This window comes from Biomphalaria glabrata, chromosome 18 (assembly GCF_947242115.1).
Source record: "Biomphalaria glabrata chromosome 18, xgBioGlab47.1, whole genome shotgun sequence".
Classification (NCBI taxonomy): domain Eukaryota; kingdom Metazoa; phylum Mollusca; class Gastropoda; family Planorbidae; genus Biomphalaria; species Biomphalaria glabrata.
This window is the reverse complement of record NC_074728.1, coordinates 13,644,022-13,663,697: the sequence shown is the minus strand read 5'-3', so window position 1 is coordinate 13,663,697 and position 19,676 is coordinate 13,644,022. Positions and strand designations below refer to the sequence as shown.

At 30.8% G+C, this 19,676-nt stretch overlaps 2 protein-coding genes across 4 annotated transcripts in view; one reads left to right on the top strand and one right to left on the bottom strand.

Annotated features, from left to right (window-relative positions):
- The window catches only part of LOC106058168 (mothers against decapentaplegic homolog 3-like), a 40,043-nt gene extending 33,905 nt beyond the window's left edge, over positions 1 to 6,138 (top strand). For both annotated transcript variants that reach the window (XM_013215544.2, XM_056016805.1), the window contains exons 6-9: positions 59 to 283; positions 1,120 to 1,257; positions 2,056 to 2,200; positions 2,350 to 6,138. In XM_013215544.2, the coding sequence (XP_013070998.1) occupies positions 59 to 283; positions 1,120 to 1,257; positions 2,056 to 2,200; positions 2,350 to 2,473 (632 nt within the window). In that variant the 3' untranslated portion in view covers positions 2,474 to 6,138. The remainder of the gene's footprint in view (positions 1 to 58; positions 284 to 1,119; positions 1,258 to 2,055; positions 2,201 to 2,349) is intronic.
- Positions 6,139 to 19,036, bottom strand: LOC106058170 (tudor and KH domain-containing protein). Of its 2 annotated transcripts, none has more exons than XM_013215545.2 (13): positions 18,711 to 19,036; positions 17,451 to 17,572; positions 16,939 to 17,057; positions 16,290 to 16,433; positions 16,070 to 16,142; positions 14,484 to 14,626; positions 14,149 to 14,257; positions 13,677 to 13,729; positions 13,448 to 13,588; positions 11,503 to 11,681; positions 11,355 to 11,419; positions 10,201 to 10,355; positions 6,139 to 8,366 (listed from the first exon to the last, which is right to left on the bottom strand). In XM_013215545.2, exons 2-13 carry the CDS (start codon positions 17,545 to 17,547, stop codon positions 8,193 to 8,195), a joined length of 1,452 nt encoding a protein of 483 aa, XP_013070999.1. In that variant the 5' UTR covers positions 17,548 to 17,572; positions 18,711 to 19,036; the 3' UTR covers positions 6,139 to 8,192. The 2 variants fall into 2 exon arrangements, with proteins under 2 accessions (XP_013070999.1, XP_013071002.1); XM_013215548.2 differs by having other exon boundaries at positions 18,969 to 19,013.
- Positions 19,037 to 19,676: the final 640 nt, after the last annotated feature.

The following is a 19,676-nucleotide window of genomic DNA, read 5'->3' as shown; positions in this document are numbered from 1 at the left end:
AGTTACAACTAAAAACTTTGTATGACATGCCTGTTATATTTTAAAATTTCCCATCTAGATAACAATGCTGAGTTACAGCCTGTAACTTACAAAGAACCTGAGTACTGGTGTTCAATAGCTTATTATGAGCTGAACATGAGAGTTGGTGAAACTTTTCATGCATCACAACCATCACTCACCGTTGATGGTTTCACAGATCCCAGTAATTCGGAAAGATTTTGTCTTGGGCTTTTGTCAAATGTCAACAGAACACAGCAGGTTGAAATGACCCGAAGACATATAGGTATTTCATATAGCTTTTTGTAGATTAGTATTCTTTATCTTGGTAAAGAATAGTACCGGTACAAATAATTTATGCTACTATCCCAACAGAAACTATTATCATTTTATCAGAGTAAAAAATATTGCATTTTCATTAAAATTTAAATCTTGTTGGAAATCAGAAAAAAAATAATTCTTTAGTAAATTTTGCAAGTAGACAACATTTAATAAGAAAAAATATATTTTTTAACATAAGCAAATATAAAACCAAAAACAATGACATTATTTCTTCCTTGCTCTACTTATTCCTTAGATCACTGAAACAAATGTTTTTTTTCTCTATTTGAAATAAAATGGGAAGTAATAGTAAAATGAAATAAGATCTTAGTTTTACTGACTAAACACTAAGATGGCATTTCTAGTATTCAGTGGAGATGTTAAATGCTTATTTCTTTCAAGGACCAAAAATTGATGTATTTGCATTGTTCTTATAAAATCCATTTTTGCATTTTTAACCTTGTTCCACAAATTTTATTCTGGGGGGTGGGGGGAGTCAAACACTGCATTTAGACAAGATTAGAGGAAGAGTGAGAGACATCATGGGAGTATCTGTTGTTGTTAGAGGAGTATACATCCTATCAATAAATTATTCTATTTTCAAAGATATATAATGTTGTCATCTTTATTTATTTTCGGTGGTTGTAACTTTTTTGATAGAACATCACAATAAGATAACAGTTTTATTTAGTTGACTAATTGTGTCTTATTTGGTTACCTCCTCAATATGATGTCAAGTGCTTTAGCTGCTTATCTCAGCGTGGAGATAACATGCATATACTATATTTGTTTCCTTTTCAGGGAGAGGAGTAAGGTTATACTACATTGGGGGTGAAGTATTTGCAGAATGTCTGAGTGACAATGCTGTTTTTGTACAAAGTCCAAACTGTAACCAACGCTATGGGTGGCATCCTGCAACTGTATGTAAGATACCACCAGGTACTCAATTTCATACATTACTTTTTCTGTTGTATGAATGTTCTCATAGCTAATATAGCACACCTCCCTTTATGCAAAATCTAAAAAAAAAATGATAGCCAGTATGCAAATATGAATTTATCCTGTCATGTTTCATATCCTTTTTTTTTCTAAGTTAGCTTACTAGTGTACACGGAGGTCATGCTAAGACATCCTATCGGGGTAAAAAATAAACAGAAAAGGTGAGGTGAAGGAAGACATTATGCCCAGATATATATATGTTGATTGCTTCTTGATAGCAATTAGCCTATTAACTGAAGAAAACTCGAGCAACTAGATTTATTATGATCTAGATGTCTAGATCTGGCTCTATTAAGTCTATAAGGGTTGCTTTCTAAATACCCCTGCATGAAATGATATAAGTTTTGTTTTTTCTATATACAATTTATTTATACATATTTGTTTTTAGAAATCCATTCTAAATTTCTATAAAGTTCACCCACTTCTTATTAAAATTGTGCGTTCTGTAACACCCCCCCCCCACACACACACACACATGTGAGTGATATATGTGTATGTATGTTTTAAAAGTTGTATATGTATATATATATATTAGGGAGAAAGTACTGACAAATAAATCCATTAATAATGTATATATTTGTTTAAAATGTGTGAATGAAAGGAAGCTTAGAAATTCCAAGAAGGAAGTAACAAGGTCCTTCTGTGTATTACCTCAATGATTCAGTATTTATATCTCATCCAGTTATTTCATGTTTGTTTAAAAATAAAAAGAAATGTGTGTTTGTTTCATCTCCTCAGGCTGCAATTTGAAAATATTCAACAATCAGGAATTTGCTGCTCTTTTGGCTCAGTCTGTTAACCAAGGCTTTGAGTCAGTTTACCAGCTGACACGAATGTGTACTATCAGGATGAGTTTTGTGAAAGGCTGGGGAGCTGAGTATAGGTAAATAGTACCGTACCCCATGTTTTCTTTTTGGTCAGCTTGCTGTTGATGTTTGAAAGAGTAGTTTAAGCCTTTCTAAACATGCTCACATCAACCCTTTGCCCACCCATCTCTCTACAATGTTTCTAAACCTAATGTGTATTTTGCAGGCGGCAGACAGTGACAAGTACACCAAGTTGGATTGAGATTCATTTAAATGGTCCCCTACAGTGGCTAGACAGAGTACTGACTCAAATGGGCTCCCCTGGACTGCCCTGTTCATCAATGTCATAAAGACTTCTCTTTGTTGACTCCATATGTCAGTATTGATATGCAGGGATTATGCTGCGCAGAGACAGACTCACAAATCGGCCAGCATGTTATTCTTCTAGAATGTATAAAGGCAAAACATTTCAATTTCCTTGTAGATTGTGTTTTTTTTTTAATGTTTTTTTTTAAAAGGAATAAATGTTTTGGTTCATTGTTACAGCTGTGCAAGCATGTATTTTTATTCATTACAGTTTAAGTTAATGATTTTAAACAGGTTTTTGAAAAAATGTGTTTACTTTATTTCATTGCTCTGAACATATATTGCTGAAATTATTATGTTTCAAACTATTGGATTGCACCATAAAGACTGGATTTTCATGTTAATATTGGTACAAGAATTGTATTCTTATTTTGTAGAAATGTATTCATTTCAAGAGCGATAGAATTTTTAACAAGTTTTAGTCAATTGTAGCTTCATTTTAAACAAGTTTGAGTTCATTTTTTATTTTAGGGATATAAAAGTATTATGGAGGTATATCAATATTACATCAATTGTAAAACATTTCATGGCTGTATAGAAAACAAAACACCTTGTAAATGAGCAAATATGCATCTTGTAAATGTATGGCCTATTACCTGGTTAACTCTGCACTTAATTTTTGCTTACGATAAATGCCTTTAATAGCTAACTAGATGGAGACCAGTTTTACTAACCAATTTCAGTGAGAGTCTGTAGACAAGGCAAGGAACAATCTCTTGAGCATTTAAAACAGATCATTAGCAAAGTAATCAAAAGAATTTCATTTTCAGAAATAGGAAAATTGTGTTCCTTGTTAAAATACCTCAGTTTGCAGTGCATGATTTGTTGAGTATTTGTACAACACATTTTCTTGTACCAGTAGTGGCATTTTTAAAGCTCTTGGAGATAATAACCATAGGAGTTGTGAATTTAGGTCATTGAATTATGTGTGTGAAGTTAATTTGTACTTCCAATTTAATATTGGATATTGTTATTATAATAGGTCTTTACACATGAGACTGGTAATATAGTAAATATATACATTTTAATAGATTAGTTATTTCTGTACAGGACTTATATATGTTGCTCTCATTTGAATACACATAATAGTCATTCTTTAGTTATAATATTTGTGTGATGGCAAAATCCTTTTATTAAACCATATAGTACATGTTCAACACTGTGGCATTGTGGCTCTTGTCATCACAGCTGATACAAAATATTTCTTTTTAATGTAATATCAATCTTTATCTTGAAAATGCGCCTCCAAACTTTTGAGTTAACGATACCTAAATTCTTTGTTATTACATTTTTGAAGCAGTAGCTTGTTTGAATTTTCATATTCATATTTGTTTTTAATGCCCCTGCAGATTTGCTATAATTTTATTGAGTAGCCAGTGTCTGAGTTCAGTGTTAATTTGTATATGTCTAACCTCATCAGCATGTAAGTGTAGTGTACATTCAAAGCGTTGATATCATTTGTTGAAAAGAATTATACCAGTGAACAAAAAGTTTTTTTTTTCGCTAAAGAAAAAACTTGTCGGGTAAACATTTGTTGTTTGTGTATTTTTTGTATTGGACTTTCTTGAAACCAGACTTTGTGTCCACTGTGATAGCTCTATGTAACCGGTTTATAAAACAAAATGTTTGTATATTATTCATCTTTTCAAGTTTTATTATTAGAAATGAAGCAAACATTTTTCTACTGGGAATATAAAACACTTATTGGGCAAATTATAGCTGATTTTCATCCTCTTTTTTTTCACTCCACCAATCATTTGAAAACCTACATTTTTGTACTAGCTTCAAGTATGTGTGTGAAGTTAGAGTCTTCTTGCTGCAATCACATAATTGTTACTTGTACTCCATTAGGCCAATTCTACACATTTGCTATTAGGTCTATCATCCTGACACATCATCTGGTTGTTTGCTATTTTATTGGCAATTTTTCGTATACACACCCAAAACATTACGGGTGTACAAATGTAGTTTTAGATAGAGATCTTTAGGGTTGATATCACTTATATTAATATTATTATTTGTCACTAAGAAAGAAATAGTTTTATCTGAGTCAATACTTTTGTTCATTCAGTTTTAAAACAATTAAGATAATGAACTAATGTAGATTTGTAAACACAAAGCTTTTGTGTGTTGCATTTATTCAAGATTTTGTGAGTATCTTAGTGATCCAACAGTATTGAGCAATAGTTCATCAATAGCCAAGTCATTTCAGTAAAAGTAAAAGCAGTTCAACGCATACAATAGATGTATTTAATACTAATCCAGTTAATTGCTTCTTTTTAAATTTTAACTAAAATAGCTGAAGATTTATTTGTATGAATGGAACTTTTTTTTTTTTAATGGTACCCTGCAATATCATGACTGAACAGTTTTTTCAATAGAATGAAAATTATGAATATTTGTATTTTATGAACCAAGTTACAAGTTTGAGCTGATCACCAAACTATTTGAAGTGCTAGACCAGACTTTCATATTGCTGTATTGGAAGCTAACATCAGCATGACAAACACATTTGAATTGAGAACTATTATTCTAAACTATGGTAGTGTTCATACACATCTGTATCTGCACTGCTACTGAAAAGCTATTGAAAACAAGTTCATTCTAATATTTATTTTTATCATGTTTAAATAGTTGCAAATGACAATATAAGTGTGTTTTATGTTGACAAATTAACTAAGACTGTCCCTTTCTTTTTCTGTATTTTTTCTTTACTAGCTTTTTAAAATCTTGATCAGGAGAACAGTGCAATTATTGTGTCAATTAGACCTGAGCAAGTGATTGTAATGATTAGCCATTTTACAACCTGAAGTGGAGCTTTTAATGTCTACTTAATTTATTCATGTTAACCAGATAGTTATGGTGATATTGATGGTTGGCCTCAGATTTCAAGAGTGCATAAGGTAGTTCCTAACCAAACGTGAACCATTTTCTTGACGCTAAGCTAATGGAAAAACCATTCACAAGTTTTAGGTTGAATGTAGTAGTAATTGAATCTCTTATTTCAATCCATCATGTGTAAAGTGATAGAAGAATTCTTTATTTTTAATGGGCAGTAATTATTTCTCTATTCATGTGTCATGATTATTTGTATTAAGTAATCTTCCAACCTCTGTTATGTGTTCCACAAGATATTGTCATCAGTTCAATCTTTTATTTACTAATGAGACATAAGGATCTAGCCCATACTACTGCTGTTCTGATTGGGCACTGTAACTATGTAAGACAGAAAAGCAGTGCAATCAGGTAAAGAATAACGGCAGAGCACTATAAATACAAAACATTTTTGTATATACTAGTCAAGCCTAGTAACAAGTTTGAATGTTTTGTCTTTGTTAATTATATCATATCATTATTGTACAAGTTTAGTCATTATAGAAATGGAAACAGCAAGTTGGTGTTGCAGATAATTAAGATCTCATACTGCACTAACATAGTTAAAACAATAAGACATTATCACTTTCACTTAATTGATCATCCTTCCCTTAGTGTAGTTCAGTTCTAGTTAATTGTAGTCTATATAATGTCAGTTCAACTGCTCATCATTGTGTAGTCCTTATTGTTTTGTCAGTTTTTGTTTAGACTTACTTTATGACATTACCTATTCATCTCTCAAGTTATGAAATAAAATTAATTTAAACAACTCAAATTTTTGTGAACCATTTATTTAGTGTTAGAGTAGTTACAAATGTAAAAAGGTCCAAATGATACCTGAGTCAATGGTTGTTGACAAAGCAATAATTGGTAAATATTTTGATGTACAAATGATGTCTAGAGGCTTGGCTTCCGAACCGGGGATCCTGGTGAAGACTGGGATTTTTAATTTTGGGATCTTTGGGTGCCTCTGAATCAACCCAGCTCTAATGGGTACCTGACATTAGTTGGGGAAAAGTAAAAGGCGGTTGGTCATTAACCATAGGGCACGGAAATAGATGACCTTTACATCTTCTACCCTTGAGACCACAAGGTCTGAAAGGGGAACTTTTTTTACTTTTACAGAAGATGTCTAGAAAGGATTAGTGTCACTTAGCACTTAATTTAATGACTTCATTCAACTATCTACTGTAGAAAAAAGGGGTGAGAACCTTTATAACGACAGCATTGTCACAAATTGCTCAACCATTTAAAAAAAAAAAACTGGCACACTTCAATAAAACCTTTTTCTTTTTAAAAGTGCACTTGCACTATGCTCTAAACAATCACAGTATTTTCACATCTGTGAAACTCTTCAATCTGTGCAGAAGCAAGATAAAAGTTTTACTCTGCACAAAATATAATTGCAATAAGAAATAGTGTCTTAGTCATTTATAAAACTATTAAAAACAAATTCTTTTATTTCTTCTTTATTCAATTACAAATTTTGTTTACACCTTGAATTTACAATTTTTTGTGCATTTACTGAATTTAATGAAATAAACATAGAAAGTTTACTCAATAAAACTTAATAAAAAACAAATGGAATACACTGAATTATTTTAAAATAATAGAATGACAATTGAACAAAAAAAAACCCAACCCTAAACGTTTTATTGGGTTTGATATACAAACATCCAGGACTTTGCTAAATCCAACAGACTTTATTTACACTTCTCTTTGAGTGTAAAGTTACTATTTACATTACAGTTCAATCAACAACTTAAATAGTAAATACCAGTGAAAAAATAAATCACATTAGTAACAAGCAATGGACGATTCTATTACAACAAAGTGTCTTGTTTCAAGTCCCAGGTATTACAACTATGATGATATTGTCTAAGTCAGTCAATAAGTCTTTAGACATATGCCCTTTTTAAATGACAAAAATAATTTTTCTACTTAGATTTGTCTTAAGATAAACAGTTAATGAAGGGGCTAATTCTTTTCACTAATTGGGAGAATAAAAAGCCAAACCATTCATAACACTTTTTTCCTCAGTGGTCCATTCTAACTGACTTTAGTACTAACTAAAAGGATGATCTATAAACACCAGCAGAGAAAAGTTAGCACAACTGTTAGAGTGCATGTGAGAAACAAAAAAATGAAACATAATGCTTTCTAAATAGTCTCTTATTATTAGCAATACATACATTAATTCAGTTCACTTGCTTGACTTTTTCCCTTAAGTTTTATTTTTTTTTATTTGTATGTTTGCAAATCTATTTTTTCAAATATGTTACAAATTACAATTTGATAAGATGAAAATCCAAAGCCTCTTGATGATGCTTAAAACATTTCTGTGTTCTTTAAAGGGTGTATGTGAAGATACTTATTTACAGTCAGAAATTGTAGTTTTGTTGACTTAAACAGGCCTGTTAATGAGAGACTAAAATCTTGGCAAAAGACAGAGGAAAGGAGAGAGATGGTCAACAGATAATGTGTGGTGCCCCAACAATGCAACAGAATAAGAGACAGGTGACGGTGAAACAAAAAGTAATGTTTAACCTACTACCTTATTGATTGGTTTGATGTTTTCATCAGCCAAAGGTTATTGAACATAACACTGTACACATGACATTGTTACATTTCTGCATTAGTCATAGTTTGGTAGTTCTAGAGCAAGTGATTGAACAAGTCTATCATTCTCTTGCAGATTTTCATTTGTCAGAACCAGGGTTAACATCCGCTCTTCTTAAGGTTGCCAAATATTCGGATAAACTAAAACTAGAATTCTCAGAATTTTAATAGGTAGCCTGCATCCAAAAAGCTCTAATAATTAGTGATACATTAGCTAGATTGTTCTGTAGTGGACACAGCAAGAATTTTGCTGTCATGTGGCTTCATTTCAGTTACTATTCCTTGTTCATCTATTAATTTACTTTCAGATGTTGATGTGTTGATAGAGTTTAATTCTCTAACAGCAAAGCCTAGTCTGATTAGCTCATTGGCAATATCCACATCCTAGGGGAAAAAAAAAATCAGTACATGCCTAAATATAACAAAATAATTTATAAAATTAATTATGCAAGCGCATTTTTTCATAAAAATACACCAATTCTAAAACAATTACATAAATGTAAGGGAGGAAATGTTACAATATGTTAACAAAGAAAGATACTTTGTTATGTATTTTCAGTATCACTAAGTCAAATATATTTATAAAATGTACAAGAAATGTAAACAAATATAAATAATAGTTAAAGGTGTTTTTTTCTGGTCAACTAGCTGTTAAAATAAAAAGAAAACATTTATGTTTGTTTATAAATGCTAAGAATGCACTTTGTATGTATTTTTTTAATGGACTTTTTATGCAGCGACTTTCGTGCATTAGCGTAACAAGTAGCGTCAAAACATGGCACTAATCTGTTTCCTCAAAATTCTTAAAATAATCAGATTTTATTTATTTTTTCAGGATAAAAGACGCTTATTTTTGTGCGTTTTGTTTGCCTGGCGGTCTGTCTCCCATGTTTAGATAGCAAAAACAATAACTCTCAAAGCTATTGAAAATCTGATTTGACCTTTAAATGTTCCTTCCGAAACATTTCAAAAGTTTTAAGTATAGATTGTTCCGGTTTTGTTTTTTAATCAATGCCAACTAATGTTTGTCTAAATATAACAAAATAAAACTTGAGCCAGTGCATGTCAAAATATAACAAAATAAAACTTGAGTCAGTGCATGTCAAAATATAACAAAATAAAACTTGAGTCAGTGCATGGTCAAAATAATAAAACTATCACATAAAATATGTGAGCATCTCTAGTCAGTCTTTTTTTATTTTAATAATATTATCTCCTAATAGGTGCAGTTATTTCATTTCTATCAAACAGTGAAATTAGGGACCAGAGAACTTCAATTACTACAATAGAGTAAATTGGATTAAATAACTTTTTGTAATTTTATGGCATACTTTATCTATAAAATTTTGCTAATTAAAGTATCTCTAACATACATGGGCTTTTACACTAGTATTATTTTGTTTTTATCTAGTCTGGTTTAGCCATGTTTCCTACAATTATGTCTGACTTTTCTAATTCTAATAAGATCTCTAAGATCTCTAAATCTGCTGATTTGTTAATACTTTGGAAGTTAATTACCAGGGTTTTAAAAGTTGTTTTTTTTTTGGGGGGGGGGGGGGGCTGTTTTTTTCTTTTTTACAAGAGTGATTAAGCTAATGGTTGATAAAATTAATTTGAGATAGATTTTAACATGTAAAGATCAGATATGAAATAGTTCTGAATGTAAACTAAGGTAACCCACAAGGTACACAGTGCTAAGATTATTACTTTATGTATCATAGAATGTAGCACTGATAATGTTAAAAAGCAATAAATAGCATAAAAAAAAAGAAAATCTATAGGATGTGATATCAATGAGTATGTGTTTATAGATTGTACGTCTTTTTAGTGAGTGCTATGCCTAAATGAAGTATAAATGTAGATCTAAAAGATCTATCTATTTTTGTTATACTATTTGATCCTAGTTCTGGTTTGGTACCAATCCATTGGGCCCAGTATTATGATTATGAAATCTATAAAGGTGTCAATAAAAGATTTACAAAATATAGCTATATCTATAATTATACTAGTTATCACAGTTTTAGTTAAATATAGTTAGTTTTTGGTTATAATACATACACAAAATTAAAAAAAAACACCACCACCACGACACAATGGAAAGTTTGGTGAACAAAATGTGCAATCCATCAATATGATACGAGCTTGAATTCAGTTACCTCATACAATAAATATTTCTCAATTTCATTCTGAGGTCAATCTGAACTAGATAAACACTTACATGACCCTGACTCTTGTCAATCAGCTTTAGTAAAGGCCTTTGTCTCCCTTTACTGTCTACATCATATTTGACCATCTCAGCTGACAGAACTTTCCATTGTGCACAGTGAGTTAGATTTTCAAAACAAGTAATTGCTTCCTCAGACCACTGACCACCTGAAACAATCAATTTACAGAAATGCCAATATTGAACAATACTAATGTACATTGTTTAATAGAAAAAAAAGTCATTTAATAAATATGTATTCTACACTTGAGAGTAAAAATGTGTATGAGTCAGTTTTATTTTTTAAAGGACAACAAATTTTATTAGCTTGGTAGTTATAAATCTATATTTAAACATTGATCAAGTAAAAATAACATAATTACCAATATTTAAAAATGATTAGATTGTGTGGCATTGTTTCATATTCTTAGTTAGACATTGCATACATGTATAACTGACACGTATTCCTTTACAATAAGATTATTACATTCTACCCATATCCATGTATTAATTTAGCAGTACATGTGAATTAAAGACTTTAACTCTACCAAATCTTTGGATTTCTTGGCTGATTAATAGCACTAAGAAAGAGTATGAATAGGTCCAAGCATAGGGAATAAGAAATGTTCCTTTATATTAATATTGGAGCATTTTATTATATCAATTAAATTAATATAAAAAAAAAAATTAATAAAAAAATAGTTTCAGTATTTGCAAATGAATTAACTAAATGTATTTTCTAGTATAAAGCCATATCTCTGACCAACCTCAGAATTGTCTTCATTAAGTACAAACATAGAATTGGATAACAAAATAAATCAAATCTAATCTTTAAATAGTTCATATTAGAAATAGGACTGGCTGGTGATGCTCACAAAAAATTTTTAATCATGTATTTTATATATATATGGGTATGAATATTACATTTAAAACAATTTTTTCATATTTCTAGAATGTAGATATTCTAAATGAGTTAAATCATACAAGTTTTTGAAATCAGAGATTTAAACAATAATTTTTAAAAAATATAAGTTGAAAATGGCAAAACTTGCCTTTCTAATAACATTAAATGCATAAGCAGAAAACCCTTTCAGAAATTTAATTTTTTCTTAATGAATCTATAATTACTTGTAATTAGGTTGCGAGTGACAAAGCATGAGTCAACTTACCAACTGGTTGTACTGTGGCCAGCTTACACTCAATGGCTTGAGCAGGAAATTGGATGAAATCTGACCTGTGGTCAAACATACAATCTTTAAGTGTTCAGACTGTGAACATGACTATGATTTCAAATGTGTCTAAAAGCAGTTGTCTTACCTTAGTTTAAAAATGTTTTCTTTAAAGGCATAAGTATTATCACCAAAATCAATAAAGTATAAGTCTACTTGTCCATCTGCTGTCTCTCCCAGGACTTTAGCTCTATAATAGGTCAAATCATCCTCTTCAAATTGAGCAGCAACAAGGTCACCAGGTATAATTTGTGTTACACAATAATTCTAAAATAGACATTAAATATGTAACGTATCATCATTGACATTCTGCAATCAAAATACACACAGCTTTACTTTATTGTTTTTTCACATTCATCTATTTCTTGAAATGAAAATCCTTTTTCTTCTGTATAAATTGTAGGTCTGTCTTGCTTTTATCAAATACTAACAAGATGGTTAGTAGTTGTTTTCTTTACAAATTATCATTATTTTTTTAAAAGTGTATTTTAGTCTTATGTTTGTTTTTCTTTTCACTTAAATTCAAACATAAAAAAAAAGGCCTAGAGCTAGAGATGGCTACTGTAACAAAATAGAAATAGGTGTCTTATAATAATGGAACTCTCCTGTTGCTAAGAACAACTGAAGTTAGTTAATGATATCATCAACTAGAAAGTCAATCTAGCGAACTCTCCTGTTGCTAAGAACAACTGAAGTTAGTTAATGATATCATCAACTAGAAAGTCAATCTAGCAAGCATCTGGTAGGACAGTGAGCATATTCTGGTTCTAGCTACAAAATGGTAGCTCAGGGGCATTAATAAAGACAAAGATTGAGGTTTTCTTGTGACTATAGATTGTACACATTTTCTAGATCTAAATTTAGATCACAAGGGATAAAAGTACAAAATGGAAAGATCATTTGTACACTGTGCTTTATTTGTACACTGTGCGATTGTTCAATACTTTCACTGTGAACTTATTCATTTAATTGGGAACTGTCTTCTGTGAATTCTATTCAAATGGACTCACAGTAGGCCAGTGTGTTAGTATCAAACCACAACATAAGTACAACATGCTGCCAGTATCATAGTCTGAATGCTTATTTTAATCCTCCTGATAATAACATTTACAACTGTACCAAAATACAAGCTGAAAATGAAGTTTTTATCTATATTATCCATGTATCTCCTGTAATTTTTTTTACATACAAGTAATTTATATATTAAGAATATAAAACATTATGCTCACAAAGTAGTGATGTACCTGATTGTACTTTTTTATATATGACCAGAGCCAAATTTAATTGAATAGTAAAATCAGAGATCCGGCCAGGCCAGAGCTGGAGACCATTCTTACATGTTAAGTAAATAGCTTTGTTACTGAACATTTGGCAACATTTTTAAACACTTATGTTCCTTTTTTTTTCACTTTTGTTTTACACTCTATCACTAATTGATGAATTTAAGTTGTTCAGCATTTATTAACAAATACGACAGACAATGTCAGGTATGGAGGACATAGGGGTATGTTCAACTCTCCCTCTGGAGATAGCTTTCACACCACTAGATAGACAACTGGTCAGTATCCCTTAGTTAATCAATTTAATATGTTAATTGACAACCCACTAACATCGAGGTACACAAACTATATAAAATGTGTCTAAACCTTGACAGCCATTGCTGCTAATAGGGTGGAAATGTATTATATGTAAATAATGTCAATAATCTTAAGTTGGCGCCATAAAGTAGAATACCCTTTATTCACAATTAGTGAGCTAAACTCACAACAACCATGAGTTTTATAGTGAACTCGTCTACCCTTGAACTAACCACATACTCAACAGTCACTCTATGGGCAAGTTGAGAGCCAGTCGCTATTTAAGTTAGAAGTTAAATTTAAGTGTTAAGACAGTCAGTCTTTCTACATGTGTGGTCCAGTGTTTTGGTTACTCTCTACATAGTGATATTATCTATTTCTTGAAGGAGCTTATTTAGAGATTCCTTCTCATGAAGTAATATTTTATCTAGTTTAATAGATTGGTTATGAACTCACCAGTTTAGCTTCATCAGTAGTTACAAAGTCAGTAATATCTCGATGTATCTGTTCTAGTTGTAAAGCTTTAAACCCAACAACTTGAACCCAGAAGTGTCCAGGATGTTCAACAGCTGATACATAAATATTAACCAGTCCAGTCTATTTCAACAACAAAAAATAGAAATGTAACAAGAATACATTTGTAAGGTAAAATTAAAATAATGACATCAAAGGATGCTTGATTTACCTGATCTAAGTCCTGGGGGAAAGATTCTTGTGGTTTATCCCAGAGGGTATCATCTATTGACAATAAGAAGTATATGATACAGCATCACTAATTTAAGATCTATACCATGAATACAGTATTTAACATGTGATTTATAATAAAAGAAAAAAGATATACATTTAAAAAAAAAATAACATCAACAGTCCTAAGCCAGTTCTTCATTGTACACATATTCACTTTTTGAAATAAAGCCATTTCTTCATTGTACACATATTCACTCTTTAAAACAAAACAGTTCTTCATTGTACATACATTAACTCTTAAAAACAAAAAAATCTGCAATAATCAACCTTTTCTCTGAACAAAACACACAATGTACATCTAAACGTATTTCAAAACAGTTTTAAAATTTAATTTCTGTAGTCTTACTTCATCATTATTTCTAACTCATAATTTTTACATCCTGATAAACATAATCAAAATAGCAACTGACCTGAGTTGACCTGTACGGACTTCAGGTGGTGATGGCTAACATGGTTTTTACTGTTTCTGTCCTTAGATCTTTTCTCTTCTAATACATTTAATTTCTCTTCAATGATTTCCTAGAAGTAAACAAAAAAATCATTCAGCCTTGAACATAAGGAATACAAAATTAAGCCGACTTAATAAAATAAAGTTATCGGGTAAAAATAGGAGTCATTGGATATAAACAACAACAAATAGATGTACAAACAAATAGAAAGTGAAGGTAAAGACTAAGGATATCATTGTAACATTAACATTTATCTGATTTTGCAAAATACTTTATTCAATTTAAATGAATGTTACCAAAGCTTTATCGATTTGTTGCCTGGATCCTGTGAGTTCTACAGCCCTCAGGTTGCTGGTAGTTTTAGTGTCCTCTATTCTTTCTATAAACACCTTAGCACCACTAATATGTGAGATTTCTCTTATAGATGTACCACCTTTACCTGTATACACACAGAGCATTGGATTTATTGTCGCAACAATTATAAACTAGTGCACTTTTTAATACAACTTTTGAAGCACTGAATTGTAGTTATAGACATAATGGAAATCAAAGGTGCATTCAACAAACACCTGCTCATTTTTAAGTTCAAATTTTAAACATTCCATAATTTATGTCTGCATAGAATTATTGGACAACAGTCACAAGTGCTGCTCACTAAAGCCTAAGATATATGAAGTAAATTTCATAAAATATTACTTTACAATAAATATATTTCTTTCTGTGTATTGATCATTTCCAGTAAATAATTTATAAATTAGCTTTTAAAAGCAACAATATTGCTTATCTTATAAATTAAAGAAGTTTCTTCAAAAGAGAAGATTATATCCTGCGCATATCCATGTGTTAATATAATCATGCATGTTAATTAGAGACTAAGTCGTTGGTTTTCCTGGCCGATTCAGGCAACCCTACATGCTCTGATGGCCCTAGGGAAGAGAGAGTACTTATAAAAAAAAACCTGATCCAAAATACTGTATTTTTATGTTTTCCTTTAAGTATTGATAATTGGTTACATTGTTCTCGCATGTACTCTAAACTAGACTTTGGTGGTCAATTATTAGGGATGTTCAGATGGTGTTAATTTTGCAAATGTTGATTCAATATTTTTATTATTCAATAGTGTCATTTCTTCTCCTATTAGTGTTTTTTTTTAATAGCTAACAGAACTACTCCATGCTTATTTTTCCTATCTTTCCTAAAAAGTTCATAATCTCTATTGGAAATTTCTGAATTTTAAATGCTATGTTACTGTTCCTGCAATTATGTCTGGCTTTTCTCTTTGTAATAAGATTTCCAAGTCTGCTGATCTGTTTCTAATGAAGCTTATTGCTTGGTTTATAAGATGCTATGGTATTACAGACTGAACAAGTGGATAGGTCAGAGGTTTTAGATCAAACTGGAGTGCAGTTGGTGAACTTGATTTCTTAAAGAGTTTAAGATGGTGTATAAGAAGTCTCTGCATCTAAGGACAGTCCTGATGTAAACTAAGGTAATCCACATGAATTTCAGTGCCATGAGGCATCTTTCTATTAAAACCACCAAGTAAAAGGAATAAGAATATAGACCTTCAAATTGGAAGTCATTTTCCATTACCATCGTCACAAAAATGTTTTCTAATAGATCAGAAAGAGTAAACTATCATCTCTCATTTAATCAAGTGCTTGCTACTAGTTTACATAAAAAAAAGAAGGATTATAAGCAATTCAAGTTTAATATTAGTGATAAAAATAATTGTTAGCTTATTAACATTTTTCAATTTTACATTGATTTAGTTATATTAACAAAACAAAATATTTTATATTACCCTTTAAAAATATTGATTAATATCACACCAAAGCAATTAGAAAAAGATAATTTGCTTCTAATAGTCCATGTATTCTACCTATTATAGCTCCAATAGAATAGCTGGGCACTTGTATTTGCTCTGTAAGAACTTCTGGGATACTGGTGATGATCTAAGAAAACACAATATGCAGATAACCTTTGTGTCTGTACAAGGACTGGAATTAGTTATTACCATAGATCTCTAGGCACTCTTAATACTGCATTGCATACAGAACATAAATGCATTGAAAAATAAAAGTTTTAAAATGTCTACTTACCTGGTAAACCATTAGCTCCGCTTGTTGTGCACATTCAGGGCTGCCTTGTATAGACAAAGTACGGGGTGATAGGTTGTTGCTAGAGTTATCACCATTCTGAGTCTTCTCTTTAAAATGTAACCTGGCCCCCGTCTCTTTCTGAATCTTCAAATAAATGCATTAACCTTAATGAATTATTCAAAGTTTGGTATCCTGGTATTCATAGTTATTAAAGTTCTGAAGAACTTGTTAAGCTACGAGAGTTAAGAATTAAAATTTTATTGCTAAAATAAAGATTTAATAAGAAAATAAATGTTTTAATTATAATTTTTCTATCAGCAGAAAGAAATTCAGAATAGAATAATTTTGTTTATTTGTTCATTTTATTTTAAATAATATTTAGTATCGAAAGAGTTGTTTTCAGTCAGTTTCATTTTTTTTTTAAATCCTAAAAATGTTAAAATCTAAAATTATTGTGCCATTATCAATTTTCACAACATTGAATTGGACCTTTAGGAAGCTTGCAGAACAGAGAAATATAAGAATGATTAATATAATAAATACTTTACAATCATTGGAATACATGCTAAAAGTTAAATTCTGGAGTTGTTACAATTATTCTTTGTCTACTCTAAATTAAATACATATATACATTTAGTAGTTTCATTACTTGTTTGATGGTAGCACCTTGCCGACCAATGATAGCACCAACAGCTTTAGGTGGTACAGACACATCTATGACAACAGTACGTGATGTAACTATTTTTTTATCTTCATAGGACTCCTCATCTAAAGACAAAGAAACCAAAGGACATAGAATGAAAAATATTTATATTAAAATGAAAATGTTCATTTCTGAGATTTAAAAAAAAGTAAGTCTTTACATAACATCAAAGACATATTTAAAACAATAATAATTTTGTATCCTTTAATAATTAAAAGTATCAATTATAAATTTCAATATATGTAAAAGATGAGTATTACATGTTTTCATAAAAAATAAATCTAGTGTTTTTTTATATTAGACTACATAAAATCATAAGAAGACTATTTCTGTCTGAAATGATAACACAAGGTAAAAATAATGACAAATAATTTCTCCAAATTAGTTTTTTTTTTAAATTAATATTAGTCTAGATCTATATGCCAGTTCATCTGTTTATTTATTAATAAACCTAATACCTGAATATCTTCGCTTATAAAGCCAATACAACAGCATAATACTTGTGGGCATAGCTAGAGCAAAAGTTATCTTCGTTAATCTGCTTAAATGCAGCATAGTCAATCTTGTGTTTCAGCTGATTCTGCACAAAAACAAAACAAAAATAAAACAGTAACAAAAGTGAAATGAAAACTGATGTAAAAATAAGAAAGCTTACAACTTAATCTAGATCTGATCATGAATTTCTAGACTCTTGATCAATCTATCTCCTCTCTCTATATATAACACAGCCCAGAGCTAGGCAAACGGTCAACTGTGACCAGTAGTGACATGGCAAAGCTTCAAGAAAGATCTGTGTTGTGAACACTACTCATGCCCTCCATGTCGGATATATGGTCATGTGATCATCCAGAATGAAACAAATGAGGTTCTATCGTTTTCAAGAAGACGTTTGGGGACACAACATACTATAATTATAAAGAGCAACATGTCAGATTCAAGTCACTTAGCCACTTCAGGATTCATGATCAAGGAACCCATGATTCAAGATCCAGTCTGGTACAGTAAGTCCAGTCTGAGGTCTGTCTAGAACAGTTGAATCCAGTACAAGGACAAGGCGGAGAAGCCAGTAGAGCTTGGTACAGCGGTACAGAGTTTATATATCATTATATCAGTATGTTATCTACAGTGAAGCACTTGATCATTTGTACAGTTTACAGTAGTAACAGTACAGTAACTAGAACTAGATCTATCAGTCACTTAAAAGTATTGAGATGCTGCCTAAAAATTATAAAAAATAACTTGATCTAGATTCTAAATTTAGCTGATTCTAGCTTGATAGTATTATAATAATTATATAATTAATATATAGATCTATAGATATATACTAATAATATAGAATATAGGCCTATAGTATAGTATAGAACTATACTATAGATCTAAAATCTAATATATATATACTAATTACTATTATATAGATCTAGTGACATATAGTCTGATAAAGTCCATAAAGTCTAATATACTAGATTGACTAGATCTACATCTATCTAGATAGTAGATCTAGATCTAATTTTCTATATATTCTATAGTATAGTAGTATTAGACATAGATCTAGTTAAGCTAGTAGTAACTAAATTAAATAGTATACTATAGTAATTAAAATTATTAATATTAATAAATATTATAGATCTAGTTGCATCACAAATGATTTACATAGATCTATCTAGATCTCTAAAGATGATTATCAAATTATCATCTAAAAAAATATCTCTATCACTGACTGAGTCTGAAGTATCACTCAGTGTCCACAATGATGTGACACTGACTTGACTGACAGTCACAATGCGGCAATGTCCCCGCTGAGTATTAAAATTTAAGTAAGAGTCTGACTACTCTGACTCTGACTTATAAAAAATAATTAGATAGATAAATACTCTAGATCTATCTAGAATAGGGAAAAACAACAGAAATAATAATTTTTCAAAAGTTTAAAAGTTCTCCTTAGCTTTAGATCTATAAATCTCGAGATTAGAATCTACAATTTAATCTTAAATCTGGATTAAATCTAGACTCTAGCATCTCTAGAGATCTAGATTTAGATTTGATCGTGGTACCAATTTTTTTAGGACATAAAAGAATAAGTTAACATTTGTCTATCCACACCTATGCGTACAATCATATAGATCTAGATTCTAGAATATCTATGCCAGTCTATGTGTACAAAATACTTAATAGTAGCATTTTTACTAATGCTCTCTCTATCTCTCTCTCCATGGGCATAGCCGGGGGGGGGGGGGGGGTTCCCCCGATATGAAATCCCCCCGCAGGGCCCGCAAAAAAAAAAGGGGGGGGGGATTTAGTGTCCGATTTTTTCTTTGATTTTGTTTATTTTAGGTGAGATATTAATATTAAATCACAACTCACCCCAGCTCAGCCCAGAGGGGGTGGGGGTGAGTTTAAAATCCCTTTCCAGGTGTTTTGCAGTTAGACTTCCTCTTCTATAAAACAAGCACAAAAAAAAAAAAAATAATAAAAATAATACAAACGACAATCTCCAAATTCCTAGAGCATAACTAAGGGGGATTTTGATTTTACCCCCCCCCTCATGAATTTTTTTTTTACGATAAAACTCCCTCTTCAATATAATACTAAAGCGTAATTCAGTCATCAGAATCTACGAGCGTAGCCAAGAGGGGTTTGTGTTTAAACCCCCTCTCCAGCGGGGTTTAAAGTTAAAACCACGCTTC

Coding starts and splice junctions, on each gene's coding strand:
- LOC106058170 (XM_013215545.2), bottom strand. CDS start 17,547: ATGCTGCATTTAAGCAGATTAACGAAGATAACTTTTGCTCTAGCTATG. Junction 14,627..16,069: donor TTCTATTGGAGCTATAATAG/GTAGAATACATG, acceptor GTGTGTATACAG/GTAAAGGTGGTACATCTATA. Junction 11,420..11,502: donor GAAAACATTTTTAAACTAAG/GTAAGACAACTG, acceptor GTTTGACCACAG/GTCAGATTTCATCCAATTTC.